At 39.5% G+C, this 25,766-nt stretch overlaps 1 protein-coding gene across 1 annotated transcript; it reads left to right on the top strand.

The window, feature by feature from the left end:
- The first annotated feature begins 20,972 nt into the window (after positions 1-20,972).
- Positions 20,973-21,347, top strand: LOC147455088 (uncharacterized). The gene has a single exon (XM_086515196.1). It carries the CDS (start codon positions 20,973-20,975, stop codon positions 21,345-21,347), a length of 375 nt encoding a protein of 124 aa, XP_086371322.1.
- The last annotated feature ends 4,419 nt before the right edge of the window (positions 21,348-25,766 follow it).

Genomic DNA, 25,766 nt, shown 5'->3' with positions numbered 1-25,766 from the left:
CTATATCATGAATCTATTAACCTTTAATGACTGGGTTCTTAACCTCGCTAACCTGGTGGCTGAGATGAAAGAAGGAGTACTTCACCTTCAAAAGTTGGCTTCTAACCTTGCTGCAATTGAAATGAGTCATAAATCCGATCTTCTTCAACTCTCGGCTAAAGGAGGCGACCTTTCTAACTTTATCAGGAAACTTTGTGGCCTTGATTCTTGTTTTGCCACCACTAAATCTTTTGATCCTGCTAAGCTCCAAAAGGCCTCTTTTGTAGGGATGATACTGCTCTTGAAGCAGTAAAAATATTTCAACAAGGACTCAGCTTGTCTAGTGAAACTTCTTTACTAGATATGGTTCCAAAAGTCTCGAAGTGTTTTTTTATTACCTCCGAGACAGATTGCTATCAAAGGAATAGAGCTTGACCATCAGCTTTGGGAGCTTGAAAACAAAGCTTTTGTGGCACCCATCTCGATCGAGACTTGGGTTTTTCTTGCTGCCCTACCTGCCTCCACAAGTGAAGACTGTCGACTAGAGACTCTCAAGGGAGTTCAGTTCTTGGATAAAGGTGATGCCATTAAAGCACCTTTTAGTATGCATTTCTTAGATTTGAGAAAATGCCCTATCCTATTTGGCATTTATGTCAGAACCAAGGGAACAATGACCTTTTCCAAACAAAGCAGTGAATTCTATTCTATTTTCAATCTGGAACATCTACCGCCCCTACATCAAATGTGCTTGCAAAGCTTAGGATGCAAAATCTGATTGTAAGAGTAACATCCTTTGGTTTGATCATGCAATTTGGTCCCTCCTCAACCATCTGGAGGAACTCTTCCCATCACACACAGAGGAGCATTTTCTACCTATCATTGTTCTTGGCTTGGGGATCAGGCTAAGGAAGCTGTGCGAGCCCAGATCGCTTACCTTCACTTCAGGAACTTCATGTATGAGGCTCTGAAAGAGCTAAAGTTAGACACACCAAGTCATCTGCTCTCTAATTTAAGTGCTTCTAAAGGAATCAACATATCCTATCCCTTCTCAAACCTTCTCTAGATGCAGAGGAGTCCCCTAACCTCAAAAGGCCGTTTAACTAGTTCTGCTTCACACTCGATCACAACTTTTTTATTCCCTGCTTCTACACTAGGGTCCTCTGAAGGATGTAATAAAGCTAGAAGCTATGTCAAAGGCAGGGGGAAGAATCTCCATATCAAGAAAATGTTTAACTCTTGATTGTATTTCTCTTTTAGATTTTAACATATCCTATCCCTTCTCAAACCTTCTCTAGATGCAGAGGAGTCCCCTAACCTCAAAAGGCCGTTTAACTAGTTCTGCTTCACACTCGATCACAACTTTTTTATCCCCTGCTTCTACACTAGGGTCCTCTGAAGGACGTAATAAAGCTAGAAGCTATGTCAAAGGCAGGGGGAAGAATCTCCATATCAAGAAAATGTTTAACTCTTGATTGTATTGCTCTTTTAGATCAATCTGACTGCTTCGGGAAAGTTGTTTTTATGCAAGGAAGAAAATCAAAAGAAGCAAATTGTTCATTGCTATTTTGCAAATCATATTTTTGATTTGTTTACTCCAAAAAGTTTGATACAATATGATTTTTTGCATGTGTTTAACAACACCGACAAGGTGGATAACCTAACCTTTGGTTGGACCTTCGATCATCCCTTGAAAAACTTTATGTCTCTCACTTCAGGCAAACAACCATCTGGTATGTGCTCTATCTTTGGAAATTTTTGTTTTGACTTCCAGGATTTTGGAGAACACGTGTGCACTACGGATCTGTCTCTTATTAGTTCAAAGGAAATCAAGGACCTATTGTGTAAAGGTCTGAATCATATCCCACTCCAACCACTAAATCCACACTTGGCTTTTGCCACATTACTTACTTGCTTCACTAACATAGTCAAGTTACTGAATTTGGACATTCTACAACATGCTAGACTTGCTGATTCTATATCCGCTCGCTTTCAAACGTGTATTGAGCCAATCCCACCTGCATGGATTAGTCAGGAAGCAACATGGCTTTCCCCCTAACTATCCTCTCTAATTCATAAACTCAAAAAGGATTGGTTTGTGGTAGGACTTGACAAATCCCCTCATATACCCGCTATTGTATGTAAACACTTAGCCAGGATGATGGCTCAGTCAAGGCTTAAAGGACCAGAATTTTTTCTTTCTGACATGTAAGGTTTCCAGTTTCTGAAACCTTAAAGGTTGTATAAAGCTTAATCAAACTGATATGGTTATTGAAAAAGCAATGTAGAATTGTCCGACCATGGCAAATATTGGTATTTTTGGAATCTTAAGCACAGCAAACCCCTGGCCAGAAATTTTCAGAATTGAATTCCGATAAAAACTGGCATAGTTATGACCCCTGGAAGTTTACACTGTGAATTGAGTAAAATAGAAAAATTGAAGGGTTACAGTAATCATTTAAGCATAAACTTTATTAAAGGTCTCCCAGATATTTACAAGAAATTTTTCCAATTAAGCAAAAATAGGTCAAATTATAGCAAAATTGACATTTTAAAAGCTGGCAGGTAATGGGAGGGTCATCACTGACCTGCCAGGGACTCAATTAGCAGCAGGGGTCGTTTTTTGACCTGTAGGGGGCTGCTTGAACTACAAGCAACTGCTTTTTTAAGCCTGTGAGAGCTTAAGAGTGCCAGAAAACTATAAATAGGACCCCTAGCTTCACATTTTAGACAGACTCGGAGCCTTGCTACTCTCTCTCTCATCTAGAGAGAACACTACGCAGAAATCATTAGAGTTTAATCTCTAATTGATTAACCCTGACGGTAATTAACCTAATCCTTCTTAATTAGCAAGGTTAGATTAAGATAAATTGCTAATAAATCAAAGATTAGGCCTATGTATGCTCCTTAAACCTCTTTAAATTAATTAATCTTTGATGATTATTATAATTAAGCTTAGTAATACTAAGCTGATTATTTATCCTATCATATTAAAGCGGAAATTAGCCAAATTAACCATGAATTGATGGTAAAAATATTAATTAGGATTAGATTAAGTTGAATTATTTATCAGAGATGCATTAGACAATTATTAATCTAGAAAAAAAATCCTATAATTTTCTAAGAAGCTTTCTTAATTAATTAGACATAATTACTTTGTTTTTTGAACAATTTTAATAAGGGAAATTAGTAAATGAATTTCAAATGAAATGATATAATTATCAGTGGTTAATTAGGTGTTTAACAACCGGTGATAATTAGGAAAAGCTCAGAAAGTTAATCTAGATAATTATTTTAGTAGAAATACCCTATTTTTTGAGTAATTTAAATAGGAGAAATTAGTAAATCAAATTAAAATGCTGTGATATAATTATCAGTGGTTAATTATGTGTTTAAAAACCCATGATAATTAGCAAAAGCTCAGATAACTAATCTAGCTAATTACTTAAGCAGAATTACTCTATTTTTTGATAAATTTAAATAGGGGAAATTAGTAAATTGAATTCAATTGCTGTGATATATTTATCAGGGGTTAATTAGATGTTAAGGAACTTGTGATAATTAGGAGAAGCTCAGATAATTAATCTAGCTAATTACTTAGATAAAATTACTCTATTTTTTGAGAAATTTAAATAGGGGAAATTAGTAAATTGAATTCAATTGCTGTGATATATTTATCAAGGGTTAATTAGGTGATAAGGAATCCGTGACAATTAGGAGAAGCTCAGATAATTAATCTAGCTAGTTACTTAGGCAGAATTACTCTATTTTTTGAGAAATTTAAATAGGGGAAATTAGTAAATTCAATTCAATTACTCTGATATATTTATCAGGGGGTAATTAGGTGATAAGGAATCCGTGATAGTTAGGAGAAGCTCAGATAATTAATCTAGCTAATTACTTAAGCAGAATTACTCTTTTTTGTGAGAAATTTAAATGGGGGAAATTAGTAAATTGAATTCAATTGCTATGATATATTTATCAAGAGTTAATTAGGTGTTAAGGAACCCTTGATAATTAGGATAAGCTCATATAATTAATCTAGCTAGTTACTTAGGCAAAATTACTCTGTTTTTTGAGAAATTTAAATAGGGAAAATTAGTAATATGATTTCAACTGCTGTGATATATTTATCAGTCGTTAATTAGGTAATTAGGAGAAGCTGAGATAATTAATCTAGATAACTAACTAGGCAGAATTACTCTGTATTTTGAGTCATTTAGATAGGGGAAATTATTAAATTGATTTTAATTGCTGTGATATATTTATCAGTGGTTAATTAGGTGCTAAGAAACCCGTGATAATCAGGAGAAGCTCAGATAATTAATGTAGCTAATTAATTAGGCAGAATTACTCTATTTTTTGAGCAATTTAAATAAGGGAAATTAGTAAATAGGTTCAAATTGAATTGAGTTATTTTTTAGAGGTTAATTAGATGTTAGATAACTTGTGATAATTATGCTAATTTAAGATAATTACTTTAACTAATTATATTAGTGAAATTACGCTAATTTTAGGGGTAAATTGAAGAGGGAAATTAGTAAATCATGATATATGATTACATGCTATTTATCAGAGCTATATTATAGGGTAAAGAGGCCGTGATAATTATGCCAAGGCTAAAAATAGATAATTAACTAGGCAGAATTACTCTGTATTTTGAGTCATTTAGATAGGGGAAATTATTAAATTGATTTTAATTGCTGTGATATATTTATCAGTGGTGAATTAGGTGCTAAGGAACGCGTGATAATTAGGAGAAGCTCAGATAATTAATGTAGCTAATTAATTAGGCAAAATTACTCTATTTTTTGAGCAATTTAAATAAGGGAAATTAGTAAATAGGTTTAAATTGAATTGAGTTATTTTTTAGAGGTTAATTAGATGTTAGATAACTTGTGATAATTATGCTAATTTTAGATAATTACTTTAACTAATTATATTAGTGAAATTACGCGAATTTTAGGGGTAAATTGAAGAGGGAAATTAGTAAATCATGATATATGATTACATGCTATTTATCAGAGCTATATTATAGGGTAAAGAGACCGTGATAATTATGCCAAGGCTAAAAACAGATAATTAATCTAGATAATTAACTAGGCAGAATTACTCTGTATTTTGAGTCATTTAGATAGGGGAAATTATTAAATTGATTTTAATTGCTGTGATATATTTATCAGTGGTTAATTAGGTGCTAAGGAACCCGTGATAATTAGGAGAAGCTCAGATAATTAATGTAGCTAATTAATTAGGCAGAATTACTCTGTTTTTTGAGAAATTTAAATAAGGGAAATTAGTAAATAGGTTTAAATTGAATTGAGTTATTTTTTAGAGGTTAATTAGATGTTAGATAACTTGTGATAATTATGCTAATTTTAGATAATTACTTTAACTAATTATATTAGTGGAATTACGCTAATTTTAGGGGTAAATTGAAGAGGGAAATTCGTAAATCATGATATATGATTACATGCTATTTATCAGAGCTATATTATAGGGTAAAGATGCCGTGATAGTTATGCCGTGATAATTTATCAAGAGTTAATTAGGTTTTAAGAAATTTAAATAGGGAAAATTAGTAATATGATTTTAACTGCTGTGATATATTTATCAGTCCTTAATTAGGTAATTAGGAGAAGCTGAGATAATTAGTCTAGATAATTAACTAGGCAGAATTACTCTGTATTTTGAGTCATTTAGATAGGGAAAATTATTAAATTGATTTTAATTGATGTGATATATTTATCAGTGGTTAATTAGGTGCTAAGGAACCTGTGATAATTAGGAGAAGCTCAGATAATTAATGTAGCTAATTAATTAGGCAGAATTACTCTGTTTTTTGAGCAATTTAAATAAGGGAAATTAGTAAATAGGTTCAAATTGAATTGAGTTATTTTTTAGAGGTTAATTAGATGTTAGATAACTTGTGATAATTATGCTAATTTTAGATAATTACTTTAACCAATTATATTAGTGGAATTACGCTAATTTTAGGGGTAAATTGAAGAGGGAAATTAGTAAATCATGATATATGATTACATGCTATTTATCAGAGCTACATTATAGGGTCATGAGGCCATGATAATTATGCCAAGGATAGAAAATTAGTATAGATATTTATCTAAGTCAAAATATCCTAATTTTAGTAGAAAATTGAAGATGGAAATTATATAATTAAATTAGAAAATAATAAGATAATTACCAGAGGTAAAAAATATCCTTATCTACTTATGGTAATTATAACATAGTAAATTGGTGAGGTTAGAAAATTATACTTGACCAAAAGTCCTATTTTTAGCGAATGATTAATTAAAATAAATAGATTTTGTGGTCAAAAGTTTTTAGGAAAATTATAGTAAGTGTAAACCTATGATATCAAGTTGAGGAAATGAAATCTTTAAGAGAAATTAATTACAATAAATATTAAGCCCAAAATAAGTAGATTATTAGCTTAAAAGTCAATGGAAAAATTAGAGAAAAAGATATAAAAAATTATAATAAAATTAGGAGAGCTTAGAAAACCCTTAGAGAATCAGTGGAAAAAGTTATCATACCTATATAGACAAATAAGAAATTACTAGGTCAAGAATTTACCAATTAAAACTATAAATTTAACCTTGGATGGGTTACGGTTGAATACAAAGGTTAAGTCTGATTTTGAACTATTTACCTAATAATTAGACGTCCTTTTTATAAGGATAAGAAGTTATGATACCAAAAAGGACCCGAGCAAATCCTACATCTGATGATGAGGACGTAGCTCCAAAACGAACTAGAGCATCGCATGACGACGAAGCCGGGCCTAGTAGTAGGCCTACGGAGGAGAGTCTTCAGGCGCCAGCGCAGCAGCAGATGGCCAATCAATCCCAGGTGGGTGTCCCATTATTCAATTAAGTCTTTAATTAGTTTAAGTTCTTTTATAAGTTAGCATTGCATACGTAAGAAGGATAAACTGGCTGAAAACGGAAGGTAATCTCCAACGTGCATTTGTTTATAATGTAGGAAAGAATTGTTTGGGTTAAAACTGGTTGAATTAAGAAAGATATGTTTGATCATCCTTAAGACAGCTTGTCTCAAGACACCTCCGACTCCTTGATATAAATTGATGATAATGATTGGCTTTCTAGCCACGGTTAAGTCGGTTACCCCCATGAACGATGAGTTTCTACTCCGTGTCATGTCTTGATGTTTCTACATAAGTTAGGATACCGTTTTTTATCATAGGAGAGCTGCCCGGTTGTATGGGCAACTGGTTTGGTGTATGGGCACCCGAAACCTTGGGTGGGGGTTTATCCACTTCGGATTTGAATAAGGAATGGGTCCCGTTTTTCACCCTTAGGTGGTCTTGAGACAAGAAGAGTACTGGTCATGGTTATTATAGACAATGTTTTGATTGACAGTACCCTGTCTTAAGTTTAAAGATGTCTGTTTTCTAAAGGAATGCTTTCAATGCGGTCTTCAAGGAATTACTATGATGGAACGTTAAAAGAAACCATTATTTTAAATGTTTAAAACAATGTGATAGTAAGCTAAACGAATCATGTGTGAGTGTGGGGTGGTAAGTGGGGATTTGGCTAAGGTTGTCAATCATGGACGGGTGGACCTGATTAGTCAGGTAACTATCCATCCCTGCGCACTAAAACGTTTAGAAAACTTCTTCACTTGGAGAGGAGTCCACCAACGGCTGTGCCCTCACATCTGTTAGAGGGAAAAAAGTGTTGGTTGAGGATACCTTAGCCCAATATGTGGAAGTTATAGGGCTAAAAGACTTTTGGGATTGTTAGTATGTTATCCCGTTTCCGCTGCGAGACAGGACTAGGTCTTCTTCTAAGGCTATACACCCAAGCCATTGTCAGTGGCAAAGGTTTATTCCTTGGATTTTTCTTGTCTAGAGACTCCGATTTTTATAAGGCCTAGAGACCTGTCAAGGATCCCATCCCGATCTTGGTATAGTCGCGGTTGGGAACATTACATGACACCAGTCATGTGCAATCTATACCTGGAATTTTTTGAGTATAAATGGGTACTCAAACAGGTGGAGACAACTGACACTACCATTGATCTTACACAATTTCAACACACTTATAGATATATGGATGATCTTCTAAGGTTAAACAATCCCAGCTTTGCACAATGCTTACCGTTAATATATCTTGATACTCTTAAGATTGAACCAACCTTTTTGGAGTACCTTAATATTGACAACAAAGTTGTTGTTACTAAAACAATTTTTTTAAATCTGGAGTTGACACTCTATTCTCCGTTTATTGGGAGTTATATCACTGAATTCTCCTGGAAGAGAGACAAGCTACAACTTATAGGCCTGATTGAATTTGTCAAGAGAAAGAGTAATTGTCCACAAAAAATAGCAATAAAAACTTTTTTGGGCATGATACATCTAATTATGTATTCATCCTCAGATGCTTTCATTGCGTTTCAGGCAGTATGTCATCTTATGAAGAAGTATGTAGCAAATGGGTTTGCTATGAAAGAGCTACTTGGCACTATTAGGCATTTTCTTAATAAAGAATATTGGCCATTATGCTTGGCTTAAAAAGAGACGGTTATTGAACTTTTGGAACTTGTCCACTGATACAGTGGTTGTAGGGGAGGTCTCCCCACCTGGTGATGACCCTCCTCACCATGTGGTAGGCCTTTCCTTGGGTAAGAATGGGTCTCTCTCTCTCTCTCTCTCTCTCTCTCTCTCTCTCTCTCTCTCTCTCTCTCTCCCCCTTCTAGGGGATATGAGACTCTTCATCCATGGTGTTATCCTGGGGTTTTCTTTCACCCTTGGCAATCATAGACTACAAAAAATATCTCACCTATTTGAGATCTTTCTCTCATAGAGCTTCCAACCACGTCATTGGTTGATTAGGCGGGAAAGGCCTCTTGGTTAAAGTAGCCTTATCATTATATTTTTTTTCATTATTGTTTTTTTAGCTGGTTTACTGTGGCAAGGCATGACGGGTGATACTTGAATGCAATAATGGTTTGGAATGAAGGGTTTCTTCCCAGTTTGATGTGCGCTATTTGGGGCAAGCTTTAGCTGTAATGCCGCTCGGAATTGTGGGGGTATGGTGTAGTTTGATGAAGGCTCTGCCGCAGTGGACCTTCTTCCCGGATATAGGCCATCCTGTGTGGGCTCCGAGGATGTGGCGAGGTGGTTTTCTTCCCGGTTTTATACTCTCTGTCCCTCTTTTTATTAAATCAGACTTTGTATCATATCTACCACATTGTAAACCTCTGGTTTGCTTAGCCCTTGTAAAACATTGACATATCTCATAACTCTAAATTAGTGGAATTTTACCATACTTTCTTAAACTAGGGGAATACTACCACTGGACTTAAAAGGATTACTCCATACCCCACCATGTGGGGGGAATGCATGAGCTTGCACTTAAAATGGTTGTAAATTGGGCCAATTTTGATGGGAATTAAAAGGGAATAACCCTATTTGTAATGCCTTGTTCGACTAGGGTGGTATGATAGTTCTGTCGATACGTGATTGTGGTGAATGCATCCCCCCCCTCACGCACTATTCTTAGGGGTTCATGAGGCTAGAGCGCCGTTCTCTATTGTGCCGGAATGGTGGGCAATCAATACAACCATGATGCCATGTGCTACCCTTCAATATATAGGCTCTATAGCAAGCTACGAGCGGATATGTGGAGTTGGCGCTGCTTTATAAGGTGAGCTATATGCTCAGTTGGTTTTCATTCAACAAGGGTGGGTGTGTATTTACTTGTGTGCATACTCTACATGGTTACTCTCTGTGTATAATCTGCTACTTCATTGTCTTCAAAATTATGGCCCCAAGCAAGAAAATCACAGTGGAATCTACAAAGATGAGTCAGATTTTATTACTTCAAAACACCTTAGGCTCTCTCAATGGGTGGTATTTTTGATCTTTGCGAACCTTATGAGGGGTTCAAAATGGTATTAGTAACCATTAGCTAGAACACATATTTTTGGTTGGAGCTGAGGCCTAGAGGCTGGCTAATCTCTTACTGATGCTATGTCTGTGGTTGCCGATTTTACCAACAGAAACTTTGCTAAAACTTATAGAATGATCATGGGTTAGGCTTGAGTATTGGTAATTATAGTAGGTGGTCCTAACGGGTTGTCTTTCGGCCTTTTATGAGTTTATACATATATATATATTCTTTTTGCTGTTCTCGATTTAGATATGGAAATAAATGACATCAAGTGGCATTTCAATGGTATATTCTTGGTTGGGGTTGCCTACTACTGACCCTTAGCATGGTTTTGACTGGAAAGGCTGATGGCCCATAATTTACTACAAACTAATATGGTTTTTTAAATCATTAACAATAAATCATAATTTATCTGACTTGAGAACATGTTTGCAAGCTTATCTCTTTATGATAATATTCCCTTTTGTTGGGATTAATGACAAAATACTTTGCTTACACACAAAATAATCATAGATATATTTTACATGCTAGAAATTGGGATAATTTGTATATATGGGCTTTTTTCAGGCCTAGTATAGGTTTACTTAGCTGGATTCTTTATTTAGAACAGGGTTGCCTTTAGATGATGTATACCAGTTGGAGATGCCTACTGCTAATCCCAATCATGGGTGTTGTGTTTTTTTTAGAGGGGATGATGGGCCGGGAGGTATTGGAAACTGATATATGCTTTTTAACTAGTTGTTTGATGCAGCTGATCATACCTGATGCACGGTTTATGAACATTAGACTATGGTAAACGTACAAATGTATTTTGTTGGTGCTTGATTGATGGAATGTGCCTCATCTGAGATTAACGAACTTTATTCAGCTCTGTTTAAGGTTTGGATTGGCCATGTATCCGGGCTATTCAGGTTATTCTAACCGTTTATGAGTATCATTTTCTCATCTACATGGTATTTATGGGCTCTTCTTGAACCTGGATATGATTTAACATTAGTAAGCATGTGTTTTTTGGCCTAATTTTTTGGTTGGTACGATATCTCTTGTAATCCGGTTTATACAGGTTCTCTTTCGGCCTAATCTATAAGATCATTGAAATATGGCCTGCCTGGCTTTCCGAGGTTATTGCCTGGTTAGGAATGATAACTACTAACTTGAAAACTGATTTTTGCAGATCAAGTGATGGTTTAAGTTATACTGGAACTTCAGTGGTTCATTAACTTATTAAAATAAGCTTTCTAAATGAATTTTAAGATAGTGGATTGGTTTATGGGATTAAGAGCTTTTTTAGGTGGTATTCTATGTCAAATTGGAAAAATTTGAGGCTTTATTTCACATTTGACTAAAGGAATGTTGCTTTATAACTTCACATTAGGATACGGATTGTACAGATCAGATAATTGAGCCTAACAGTTTGGGGATTTGTTTTATAAACAAACAAGAGATTATAGTTTTTAGAAGTCATGGTCTTTGAGAAGGCGATTACACATCATAATTTTAGCAGCATGCTTTTCTTCTTTGGTAGTACCTAGGTGACATGGATGACAACTAGGTTACCCTAGTTACCTGTTATGCGGTTGAAAACTAATGAATATTTTGTTTTCTTACTGTGGATGCAGGTAAGGGTGTCCTTTCCTTGGCTGCTATTTGAGAGGAAGTAATGTTGTACATTGATACTGTAACACTAATGAGGACCTTCTTTCCCTAATATGGCCTGATACTGTGATGTATTTGTTTGGATCTTCAGTCAAAAGGAATACATGATGTTGTACTATGGACTGTATACATTGGTCTTTGTAGTTTGTCTCATGTGTTATGTATATTATAAATAGATTAAACCCTCTCTCTCTCTCTCTCTCTCTCTCTCTCTCTCTCTCTCTCTCTCTCTCTCACACACACACACACACACACACAACAGTCCACTCTTTTGATCATAACTTCTTCATCCGAACTCCGATTTGGGTGATCTATAGCCTCAATCGAAGAGCACAAAGTCCTCTACGCATTGATGTAAAGACATAAATTTTCAGAAAATTGATTCTCATCTCATATTTTACATACAATGTCTTCCGGCACTCGCAAGGGTTCTTCTTCTTCAACAAGGTCCACAACCATTGTGGAAAATGATCCAAAATCTCCTTAGTGTGGAGATAGCAACACAACCACCCAACCAACGACATCAAAAACCATGATCATGGCGTACTTGGTATCATTGCAAGAGACCGTAAACAAACAAGGCGAAGACTTACGAGCACTTGCAATGGAGAATGGCACACTAAGGGTACTTGTGGTTGAGAATGAGAATCTCAAGAGGACACTTGAGATGCAAACAACACGTTTGATGCAACTTGAAGAGGAAGTCAAGGAATGTAAACGCTCTCTTGTGGACTTGAATGCTTTGAAGGAGCGGATGAGCAAAGTAGAGCATGACCGTGTATTGAAAGAGGAGAAATTTGACACTATGAGCCGGGATGTATGCGACATGAAAAATGTATGCACAAACAAGTCTTGGGCTGATGTATGTGGTAGCAATGTGGTTTCTAATTTCTCACTCATGTAAGCTATGGTTCAAACAAAGAATGTTGAGAATGTGGATGTGGAGGAGTTGAAGGAACGGGAGCGATATTCCAAGAACATTGTTATTCGTGGAATTCCCGAAGAGAAGTTAGAGACACCTCCTTCTCTTGCCATTGTTATTGAAGATTTCTTCAAAACCCACTTTGGCATGTCCGGAGTTATGGTCTATGGAGCACATAGAGTGGGAAAGCAAGGAGCTCCTCGCTCGGGAGAACGGCCAATTGTATGCACCATGCCGGATGAGACCAAGCGAAAGATTATCCTTGATAATAGTTGGATCTATTTGAGGGATACAAAATGTTCTATATGTGAAGATCGCACTATTAAGCAACAAAATACGCGTCGCAAGGCATATGAGGAAAAGAATAATAAAAACAAGGAGATCTCTCATGAAGAAAATGTGCCCAAGGAGGTGGCAATTCTCTCAAGAAAATAGGGATGCGTGACCTATGAGACCGAGTTACAATTGAAAATATGCTTTTGGAATTGTAATGGATACCCATGGAATGAGGGGGTTGGCATTGATGAACTAACAAGCAAAGCCGATGTTGTACTTCTTGTTGAAACTTGGGAGCATGATACACAAAGAATTAACGGCTTGGAGGATTACAATGTACATTCATTGATGTGGTCAAAGAATCTCAAGCAACGAAGAGGACAAGGAGGGTTAGCATGTATGGTTAAGAAAGGATTGGAAGATTTTGTATCAATTGTGAAAGATGACAAGTACAAACATTATGTATGGCTGAAAATTATGACACCAAAAAGAGCACCCATTTTTGTAGCCGGTTGCTACATTCCTCATCATGATTCTCCCTTTTATGCTTGCATGGATAGAGATCAACCATTTTCTGATTTGGAAGAGGACATTGCTTATTTCAAAGGTGAAGGTGATGTTATTGTATTTGAGGATATGAATGCTCGCACAAAAACATTGCAACATGATAGTCAACAATTTGATATGCCATACATTTCAAGGGAGTTGGAGGAAGTTCACTTGTATGATCATACTTCAATGGATGAGAAAGAGCCGGATCACTATGCAAAGTTACTTTTACACATGTGTAATAGCACGGGTATGCTCATTGCCAATGGTGTATCTTTGTGGAGTGGAACCAATGGATTTACATGTAGGAGACATAATGGGGATAGTGTGATTGACTATATGCTACTCTCTGAAGCCATCATGTATCGCATAAAGAGTTTTATGTTTGGTCAATGGACCCCGGAATCCGACCATCGCACCTTATGCATTGACCTTTCATGTGGAGAAGCAACTAAGCATGATAATCTCAGCCAAAGCAAAGAGAAGTTATAACTGTATGGATTTCAAACGGGCACCAATGTACATTGAAATGGTTGAGCAAAAATTATGGATGACAAAGCTTCAATGTGATGCACCATTGGAAACTAAATGGGAAGCTTTCTAGAAAGCTTTTTGTTCTTGTGCGTAAGAATGCTTTGCCATAAAGCATCTCCATGGTATCAACAAAGATAGATCACGCAAAAGGTGGTTTGATAAAGAATGTCAAGATGCTCAAAAGTCCTTGATAAAGCTTGATGCAACTATGGACAAAGACAACTATCAAAGTCATTTGCATACATACAAGGCATTGATTCAAAAGAAGAGAAGAAGATGGGAAGTAAAGAAACAAGAATTTCAAGTCCAAGAAAAGGCACATGCATGTGGAAGATTTTGGAGAAACTTGAGAGGTAAGCGGGTTGAGAATTTTGGTAACTTGAGTCTAATGGATATGTACACACATTGTAGGCAATTATATGAGCAAGCAAATACTGAAAAAATGCCATTTTATGGTTCACTCCCATGTATGCCGTCTTTTTTTTACGATTGAGGATGTATGCGGTGGGCTTGAAAAGTTGGCCACTCGCAAAGCGGGAGATCTTCAAGGTATCAAGCCGGAGATGATCAAATGGACAGGAGATTTTACCCATGAGTGGATGTGTGATATGTTCAACCTTGCACTTCAACATGGTATGCCTTATGATTGAAGTACTAATTGGGTTAAGCCTTTGCATAAAGGAGGGGATGTAAAGAATGTAAGCAACTACCGGACTATAATGATTGGGTTTCTTATGGCAAAGTTGTTTGGGTGCATAATGGAGATGAAATTGAGTGATTGGGCTGAAGAGAATGACAAGAGTGCAAAGGGACAAGCGGGTTTTCGTCGATGCCATAGCACCATTGATTATCTTGTCACTCTTCGTGTTCTCATGGAGGAAAGTCGGTTGAAAGGCAAGCGATTGTATTGTTGTTTTGTGGACTTTAAGAAAGCCTTTGATATGATTCCACGTAACAATTTGTGGAGAAGGATGGAAGAACTCCAAGTGCCAAGTGAGTTTATGCTTGCGGTTTCTCGAATGTATGAGAAGGTGATTTGTCAATTGCGCATGGGAAGAGAAATTTCAGAAATTTTTGTAAGCACTACTGGGGTTAAACAAAGATGTCCATTGTCACCAACTCTCTTTGGTCTATGCATCGATCAATTGGAACAAATGGTACTTGACTTTATGCAAGAAGAAGGCATTGAAGAGGTCACTATTTGCAATGCGGTAATCATGCTTTTGTTGTATGTGGATGATGTAGTGCTTCTAGCACACACTTTAGAAGATGCACAAAAGCTTATGGTTGTCCTTGAGAACTTTTGCTTGCATAGTGGGCTGATTGTAAATGAATCCAAAACAAAGGTTATGCTTGTGAAAACCAACCATAAGGAGAAGCCATGCATTGTGTACAACAACGAGACACTTGAAGTTGTTGAGAGCTTTAAGTACCTTGGCCTTGAGGTTCCATCCAATCACAAGTGGCACGAATGTGCTATGTGTCGTTTGGAAGCGGGAAAGAGAGCATATTATGCATTTGAAAACATGTGTAATGCGGGAAACATCAAGCGTTGGGTTCTCAAGAAGTATCTTTTTGATGCATTGGTGACACCGGTTCTTCTTTATGGAGTTGAAGTGTGGGGCGGGAGCATCTCAAAGTCTACTTGGAAAGAGTTTGAGAATGTCCAAAAGCATTTTCTTACAAACTTTCTCCAAGTTAAGACACAAACACCATATATGCTCCTACTTCTTGAGTCGGGATCTCTTCCAATTGAGGTTATGGGCACGGAAAGGGTTGTGGAGTACATGATAAAGATGCGTCAAAACCCCTCACATCGACTTCCTACAATTGCATGGGAAGCAAGCAAAAAAGTTCAAAAGACGCATAAAAGCAAGATCTTGAGCACGGGATGGATGCAAGACATAAAGAAGTGGTTTGGGAGATGGAATGCATTACACTTGCTACATGATGCTTCAATTGACTCTCAAGTGAATGAAGCTTTTCTACAACGCCAATGTATTACGGCTTGGGAGAAATCCGGTGGGTCACGCTTCATACATTACACCACCTATATTGCCCCCAACTACAAAACCATGTTCTTTGCTGAGAGAGGAAACCGTACTCACACTTACATGCTTGAGCCTATTCCCTTGTCCGCGATACGCACTATCAGAGCAATTCGGCTTAGCTCCCATTTCCTTCGATGCGAGATAGGGCGTTGGGGCAATGGAGAAGAGTCAAATCGATTGTGCACATTATGCTCACTGCAAGTTCGAGAGTCTGAGTACCACACACTACTAGAGGGCTCAGCTTTTGATCACATCCGAACTTGCTTCTCTCACATTTTCAGCCATAACTTAGACCTACACACTTTCCTCTCCCAGCCAAAGTGTGGGCTCTCCATTGCGACTCTCATCACTACAATTTTGGAGCCTCAAGAGTCACTCATCAGCCATACACATACTACATCACATGTAACTTTGGTCCCATAGGTCATATTTGACCTCCGAGGACGATAATAAAATCTCTCTATCTCTCTCTCTCTCTCTCTCTCTCTCTCTCTCTCTCTCTCTCTCTCTCTCTCTCTCTCTCTCTCTCTCTCTCTCTCTCTCTCTCTCTCTCTCTCTCTCTCTCTCTCTCTCTCTCTCTCTCTCTCTATCTCTCTCTCTCTCGTAATCCAACTTTCCGCCTTCCCTTGGGAGAGAGGCTGCCCTGTGGGGAGGCGTTAGCCTTAGTCTTGCCTCATCTCCCCTATGCCATAGCCTGCACACCTCCTCTCTGTTGTAGTTTGTCGCGCCAACCCCATCTCCATGTTGAAGCCTGTGCGACAGCCCCTGTAGAGAACTCGCCTCAGTGTGTTGGCAGCATATCGTAAATTGCACGACAGTCCCTGCACAGTAAAAGAACTCGTCTTGCTCGGGTTGTTGGCAGTGCAGCGCAGCATTCAACCGTTTCAAAAATTGCTTCAAAACCCTAAAATTGCAGCATATCGTAAACTGCACGACAGTCCCTGCACAGTAAAACAATTCTTCCTACTTGGGTGCGTTGGTAGTGCAGCGTTCAACCGTTTCAAAAATTGCTTCAAATAAGGGTGTGTTCTCCCCTTCGTGGTAAGGGTGTGTTCTCTCGTTCGTGATAAGATGTCTACCGGCGCCAATCTCACGCACCCATAAATCCTTTCTTGCGGTGGAAATGGCATCGAAGAAGGAACCTTTTGCTCGCCAAGATGTAAGAATCACAAACCTTGAGGCCCAAATTCAAGAGCTCATCGAAGAGAATGACAGTTGAAGCAGCGTTTGTGCAAGCTTGAGGAAACAAAGGAAGTAGAGAGCCAAGCTCTACTTGTGAAAGCACATGAGGTCGAAAACGCTTTTGCCAAAACTGTCAAAGCAACCCAGAAAGAAGTCCACGAAGCTCCACGTAAAGAGATTGTCAACGAGGTTCAAGTAGCATTACAAGAAAATCGGCTACAAGAATCTGTTGGCCTCAAGGTTTGGATTGGAGGACTTCCCTCACCATGGTGCACAGACGAAGACACTCTTGAAGACGCAATCACCAAGCTCAATGACATTCTCCAACCAGTAAATATCAATCCAAAAACCATCTTGTGGATCAACGACACACATAGAAAGGTGCCACCCCAGCATTGTATCCTTACTCTCAAGGACCAAGAAGAACGTCGGAAGCTACTATGCCAGTCTCATCTCCTAAAGGGAACAAAGTTATGGGTCGCCAAAGAATTGACCCCGAGCCAACTCAAGACCAAAGCAACTGAACTCAAGAAGATGCGCAAAGCTCGCAAACAAGGTAAATGGGCAGTCTATTGCAGTGGTAAAGCCATCATCCAGGAGTTTTGAACTTCCAAAACGCCCCCGCCCTCACCTGAGCCTTCTTAGGTTTCATCCTCCTTTTTCTTTTTCATTACCTCTTGAGGGACCCTCAGTCCTTAACTGATTTGTATCTACGCTTCACTTGAAAGTAAGCATTGTGATGTTTTGTTTTTCGGTCCCATAGGTCATATCTGACCTCCTTGGACAATAAATCAGTCTTCTCTCTCTCTCTCTCTCTCTCTCTCTCTCTCTCTCTCTCTCTCTCTCTCTCTCTTCCCACCCCCCCATGAGAAAGACCCCTGCTTCTCTCTATCTCTCTCTTCCCATACGCCTCCCCCAATAGGAACCTCTCTCTCTCTCTCTCTCTCTCTCTCTCTCTCTCTCTCTCTCTCTCTCTCTCTCTCTCTCTCTCTCTCTCTCTCTCTCTCTGCGTCGCAAGGCATATGAGGAAAAGAATAATAAAAACAAGGAGATCTCTCATGAAGAAAATGTGCCCAAGGAGGAGGAAAGTCTCTCAAGCAAATAGGGATGCGTGACCTATGAGACCGAGTTACAATTGAAAATATGCTTTTGGAATTGTAATGGATACCCATGGAATGAGGGGGTTGGCATTGATAAACTAACAAGCAAAGCCGATGTTGTACTTCCTGTTGAAACTTGGGAGCATGATACACAAAGGATTAACGGCTTGGAGGATTACAATGTACATTCATTGATGTGGTCAAAGAATCTCAAGCAACGAAGAGGACAAGGAGGGTTGGCATGTATGGTTAAGAAAGGATTGGAAGATTTTGTATCAATTGTGAAAGATGACAAGTACAAACGTTATGTATGGCTGAAAATTATGACACCAAAAAGAGCACCCATTTTTGTAGCCGGTTGCTACATTCCTCATCATGATTCTCCCTTTTATGCTTGCATGGATAGAGATCAACCATTTTCTGATTTGGAAGAGGACATTGCTTATTTCAAAGGTGAAGGTGATGTTATTGTATTTGGGGATATGAATGCTCGCACAAAAACATTGCAACATGATACTCAACAATTTGATATGCCATACATTTCAAGGGAGTTGGAGGAAGTTTACTTGTATGATCGTACTTCAATGGATGAGAAAGAGCCGGATCACTATGCAAAGTTACTTTTACACATGTGTAATAGCACGGGTATGCTCATTGCCAATGGTGTATCTTTGTGGAGTGGAACCAATGGATTTACATGTAGGAGACATAATGGGGATAGTGTGATTGACTATATGCTACTCTCTGAAGCCATCATGTATCGCATAAAGAGTTTTATGTTTGGTCAATGGACCCCGGAATCCGACCATTGCACCTTATGTATTGACCTTTCATGTGGAGAAGCAACTAAGCATGATAATCTCAACCAAAGGAAAGAGAAGTTATCACTATGTATGGATTTCAAACGGGCACCAATGTACATTGAAATGGTTGAGCAAAAATTATGGATGACAAAGCTTCAATGTGATGCACCATTGGAAACTAAATGGGAAGCTTTCAAGAAAGCTATTTGTTCTTGTGCGGAAGAATGCTTTGCCATAAAGCATCTCCATGGTATCAACAAAGATAGATCACGAAAAAGGTGGTTTGATAAAGAATGTCAAGATGCTCGAAAGTCCTTGATAAAGCTTGTTGCAACTATGGACAAAGACAACTATCAAAGTCATTTGCATACATACAAGGCATTGATTCAAAAGAAGAGAAGAATATGGGAAGTAAAGCAACAAGAATTTCAAGTCCAAGAAAAGGCACATGCATGTGGAAGATTTTGGAGAAACTTGAGAGGCAAGCGGGTTGAGAATTTTGGTAACTTGAGTCTAGTGGATATGTACACACATTGTAAGCAATTATATGAGCAAGCAAATACTGAAAAAATGCCATTTTATGGTTCACTCCCATGTATGCCGTCTTTTTTTTACGATTGAGGATGTATGCGGTGGGCTTGAAAAGTTGGCCACTCGCAAAGCGGGAGATCTTCAAGGTATCAAGCCGGAGATGATCAAATGGACAGGAGATTTTATCCATGAGTGGATGTGTGATATGTTCAACCTTGCACTTCAACATGGTATGCCTTATGATTGGAGTACTAATTGGGTTAAGCCTTTGCATAAAGGAGGGGATGTAAAGAATGTAAGCAACTACCGGACTATAATGATTGGGTCTCTTATGGCAAAGTTGTTTGGGTGCATAATGGAGATGAAATTGAGTAATTGGGCTGAAGAGAATGACAAGCGTGCAAAGGGACAAGCGGGTTTTCGTCGATGCCATAGCACCATTGATCATCTTGTCACTCTTCGTGTTCTCATGGAGAAAAGTCGGTTGAAAGGCAAGCGATTGTATTGTTGTTTTGTGGACTTTAAGAAAGCCTTTGATATGATTCCACGTAACAATTTGTGGAGAAGGATGGAAGAACTCCAAGTGCCAAGTGATTTTATGCTTGCGGTTTCTCGAATCTATGAGAAGGTGATTTGTCAATTGCGCATGGGAAGAGAAATTTTAGAAATTTTTGTAAGCACTATTGGGGTTAAACAAGGATGTCCATTGTCACCAACTCTCTTTGGTCTATGCATCGATCAATTGGAAATGTATTACGGCTTGGGAGAAATCCGGTGGGTCACGCTTCATACATTACACCACCTATATTGCCCCCAACTACAAAACCATGTTCTTCGCTGAGAGAGGAAACCGTACTCACACTTACATGCTTGAGCCTATTCCCTTGTGCGCGATACGCACTATCGCAGCAATTCGGCTTAGCTCCCATTTCCTTCGATGCGAGATAGGGCGTTGGGGCAATGGAGAAGAGTCAAATTGATTGTGCACATTATGATCACTGCAAGTTCGAGAGTCTGAGTACCACACACTACTAGAGTGCTCAGCTTTTGATCACATCCAAACTTGCTTCTCTCACATTTTCATCCATAACTTAGACCTACACACTTTCCTCTCCCAGCCAAAGTGTGGGCTCTCCATTGTGACTCTCATCACTACAATTTTGGAGCATCGAGAGTCACTCATCAACCATACACATACTACACCACATGTAACTTTGGTCCCATAGGTCATATTTGACCTCTGAGGACGATAATAAAATCTATCTATTTATCTCTCTCTCTCTCTCTCTCTCTCTCTCTCTCTCTCTCTCTCTCTCTCTCTCTCTCTCTCTCTCTCTCTCTCTCTCTCTCTCTCTCTCTCTCTCTCCATCCCCCGTGGGAACCGGCCCTATGCGGGTCTCACTACACGGGTCAGGGCGACCGATCAAGGACGTAGTGCGGGGAGGGTCAGGACAATGCGTGGGCGGTGGCGAGGACAAGGGGCAGTACCCGAAGGCCCACGTGGACTACGGCACAACAGTAGGCCACGCGGCACGCGGGTCTTGGGGCCACTTGTCCACATGGCACGCAGCGTGGACTGTGATTGTCTTGCAGTCCACGTGGTGAGCCACATGGACTGTTGCGTGGGCCGTCATCGTCTTTTTGGCATGCCATACAAGCACCCCATGAATGTGGTGTTTGCATGGCATGCCTCACAGACAATGGCGGACCGCGTGGCAATCCGTGTGGATTGTGGGTCGATCGCATTCCACATGGCCTACCATGTGGACGGATGGCCTTGGGACTCGTGTGCCATGTGGAAGCCCGTGTGGATTGTGGCGCTTCAGTAGTCCACGCGCGTGCTTCCCCTTGTCCCTGTCCCCGTCCACGCACCGCCTCAGCCCCACCGCCACCGCCTCCTACTGCTCCCGTCCATGCCACCCTTGCCGCCCCCCTTGACCCGCTCCACCCCATTCCGATGCCCCCATTGACCCGGTGTTAACCCTCATGGACACCCTATCACATTTGACGCACGCATATTATTTATTTGATTGAGTCATGGACTGGGCTTGTCGGTCCAATAGGTGTGTAGGTGATCGTTGATGAGAGGTGCACCACTTATCTTATTTTTACAATAGTTTTGCAACAATCAGCCAATGTGGACGCCCATGTGTGAATGGGTCAAACTCTTATAAAAGGTCCATTTGCTCATTCTTGGAGGTGTAAGCTAAGAAGTGCTCTTGCTCCTTCTTTGCCTGCTTCTCCTTCGTGTGCTCACGTGTGTATGTGTGTGTGTGTGTGTGTATGCTTCATAGAGATAGAGAGAGAGAGCATTGCGGCGGCATCACCGGCGATGAGGTGGTTGAGCACAGCATCGACGATGGCTCCTTCTTCTTCATAGCACAGGATCCTTCACAACGGAAGCATTGAGCGGTGAGTGACACATCATTGTTTCTTTGAGCTTGCTAGAACTGTCTAATTGTGTGCTTGTAGCCTTTCGAGGCTCACACACAGTGGACAAGCAAGTCCCCAGCTTTTGACACGTACAACAAAGCGTACATTTTTGCCGCCGCTCCCGGGGACTGCCTTACATTAAGCTTGAGGAGCACTCAGTGCTAACTTTGGAAGACTTTCTTCCATCTGTTTTGTGTTTTTTGTTGAGTTGTGTGAGAAGTGTGAAGTGGATGCAATGGGTAGTGAAGGAGTACGAGCGGAAGTGTGATGCGAGAGAGAGTGTGAGAAGAAGAGCACGACGATATGGTGAACTTGCTCTACTGTAATGTGTAGAGCATAGTGAGTTCTTATTAGGTTTGTACTAAAGAATATGTGTACATACCTGGCGGCCCGCCCACTTACCTGGGCGACCACATTGGGCTTTATACCCCAACAACCTCCCACTTAAAGTCCAATGTGGTACTTTAAGTGTGAGAGAAGCTACTATACAAGCTAATATACAAGAGATGTAGAGAAGTGATGTACTACCCTACACCTAACTGCTTGTGAAAATGCGCAAAGCTCTCTGAGGTAAGTCCTTTTGTAAGTAGATCAGCAAGATTTTCTGTGGTGTGAACTTTGACAAGCTGAAGTTGCTTATCCTCGAGCATTTCCCTGGTGAAATGATACTTCACATCCACATGCTTTGTCTTGGAGTGATAAACTGGATTGCGAGCCAATTGTATAGCACTTTGACTATCACAATATAACACAGGCATCTCTTCTTTGATTCCCAAATCTGTTACTAGCCGATTAAGCCAAATTGATTCTTTGCATGCCTCTGATGCTGCAACATATTCAGACTTTGTAGTAGACTGAGTAACACAATCTTGTAATCTAGAACGCCATGATACTGCTCCACCAGCCAATGTAAAGACATACCCTGACGTAGACCTTCGGTTGTCTAAGTCACCTGCATAATCTGAGTCTATAAAACCCTTTACACTTAGCTCCTGACTCCCATAGCATATACGCATACTCTTTATAGCTTTCAGGTATCTCAATATTCCTTTCACTGCCTCCCAATGTTTCTTGCCTGGGTTTGACATGTAACGACTTACTACTCCCACTGCAAATGCAATGTCTGGGCAATTAGCAATCATTGCATACATTAAACTACCCACTGCAGAGGCATATGGAATCTTATCCATTTCAGCCTGTTCTTCCTCAGACACAGGACAATCTTGTTTGCTAAGTTTCACATATGGTGGCAATGGAACACTCAATGTCTTTCCCTTCTCCATATTGAAACGTTGCAAAACCTTGTCAATATACTCTGTTTGAGATAACCAAATCAACTTTTTTGATCTGTCTCTCTCAATGCGCATACCAAGTATATGACTTGCCTCACCCATGTCTTTCATGTCAAACGATTTTTCCATCTTTGACTTCAAAGCTGAAATTTCTTCCAAGTGCTTGCAAGCAATCAACATGTCATCCACATACAAAATAAGGATCAGCCAACTGCCATCCTTAGCCTTCTTTGTATGTAGATAGTGATCGAACTCACTACGTTTGTAGCCTTGAGAAAGCATAAACTTGTGGAATTTATGGTACCATGCCCTCGGTGATTGTTTTAAGCCATAAAGACTCTTTAACAACTGGCATACCAAATCTTCCTTGCCTTTCTCAACAAACCCTTCTGGCTGCTGCATATAAATTTCCACATCTAAATCACCATGCAAGAACGCTGTCTTGACATCCATTTGGTGCAACACCAAATCTAATATGGCAACCAATGCAAGAAAGCATCTCAATGTCGTCATCTTGACCACTGGAGAGAAGACTTCATCAAAGTCAATGCCTTGTTCTTGCTTAAAGCCCTTGGCAACAAGCCTTGCTTTGTACTTTGGCTGACTATCATGAGCGGTGATCTTATACCTGTAAACCCATTTACAGGGTAGAGCCTTTTTTCCCCGTGGAAATTTAACTAGTTTCCATGTCTGGTTTTTATGCAGAGCTGTCATCTCTGACTACATGGCCAATTGCCAATTCCCGGAGTCCGTCATTTGCACTGCTTCCTTGTAACATGAAGGCTCATTCCAATCAGTCAACATGACATATTTCATAGATGGAACAAACCTATCAGGAGGTCGCGTGATACGTCAAGATCTACGCACAATAGGTGGCTCAGGCTCAGCCACAACCTGTGGTTCCAATCTATCTTGTCCTTGCTCCTCTTGAGCCCTGACATTTTGTCTTTCACGTGATACGTCAAGATCTACGCACAATAGGTGGCTCAGGCTCAGCCACAACCTGTGGTTCCAATCTATCTTGTCCTTGCTCCTCTTGAGCCCTGACATTTTGTCTTTCACGTGCAGGTCCATCTTCTTGGAAGACAACTCTTCTAATCTCCTCAACCCTCTCTGGTTTAGAATGATATTTGGATTCATTAAAGTGAACATCATTGCTGCGGACAACCTTTCTAGATTCCGGATCCCAAAGTCTATACCCCATCTCACCAGAATTACCAGAGCCTAGAAAGATGCACTTTCTACTCTTTGGCTCAAGTTTGTTCCCAAATTCCTTTGGAACCTGAGTATATGCCTCACAGCCAAAGACTCTGAGATGCTTGTATGAGGGCATTTTGCCTGACCATACCATCTCTGGCACTGAATCCTTCTGCAAAACCTTGCTAGGAGATCTATTTACAAGATGAACAGCTGTTGATACAGCTTCAGCCCAAAACCCATTTGGAAGTTGTGCATTAGACAACATACTTCTGACCTTCTCTTGTATGGTCCTATTCATCCTCTCAGCAACACCATTTTGAGGAGGATTGTAAGGAGCAGTAAGTTCACGTTTTATACCTTTTGACTCACAAAAGTCCTGAAAGGCCTTTGAAACATACTCTCCACCATTGTCAGTGCGTAAGCATTTAAGCTTCTTGCCACTCTGATTTTCCACAAGTGTCACAAACGTTTTGAAAATGCTAAACGCTTCACCCTTGTGCTTGAGAAAGTAAACCCATATTTTCCTCGAGTAATCATCTATAAATGTCATAAAGTAAGAAGCTCCCCCTAGAGATAGGTTAGGCATAGGTCCACACAAATCACTATGAACAAGTGCCAACTGTGTATCTCTTCTACTGCTTCTATGCTTATGTGGCTGCTGTGTTTGCTTACCATACAGACAATGTTCACAGATTCAAAATCATTAAATGAAAAGCCAGGCAAATAACCAGAACGAGACAAGATTTCCATTCCCTTCTTGGACATATGTCCTAACCGGCTATGCCACAAAGAAACGTTCGGCTGCTCGGTTACATTGATTACATTTTTAGAGACATTTGATACATAAATCATGTAAAGTCCTCCAGACTTTACTCCATGTGCTACTGTCATAGAACCCTTGGATATCTTCCACATGTTTTGTCCAAAAGTGGTGACGTAGCCAGCATCATCAAGTAAACCTGTGCTGATCAAGCTCTTTGTAATTGCGGGAACATGTCTCACATTCTTCAGCGTGAAAGAAGAGCCATTCTGAAACTTCAATTCAACATCTCCAACACCTAAGATCTCACATGTCTGCCCATTGCCTAGCCGAACATGATCTTTAGTGGTCACATAAGAGGTAAACCACTCCTTGTTTGGAGACACATGAAGGGATGCCCCTGAGTCTATAATCCAGTCACTCAGTGCATTTCCATCAGATGCTGTAAGGAGAGCTGAGTCCATTGTATTCTTCAAGAAGTAGATATCTCCTGGCACTAGACTGTCATCCTCTGCAACAGTGTTTGTCACATTTATTTCTTGAATCTTCATTGAGGACTTGTT

This window comes from Adiantum capillus-veneris, chromosome 6 (genome assembly GCF_014529385.1).
Source record: "Adiantum capillus-veneris isolate H3 chromosome 6, ASM1452938v2, whole genome shotgun sequence".
NCBI classification, from domain to species: Eukaryota; Viridiplantae; Streptophyta; class Polypodiopsida; order Polypodiales; family Pteridaceae; genus Adiantum; species Adiantum capillus-veneris.
The sequence above is the reverse complement of the archived record's forward strand: the minus strand, read 5'-3'. Positions and strand labels throughout refer to the sequence as shown.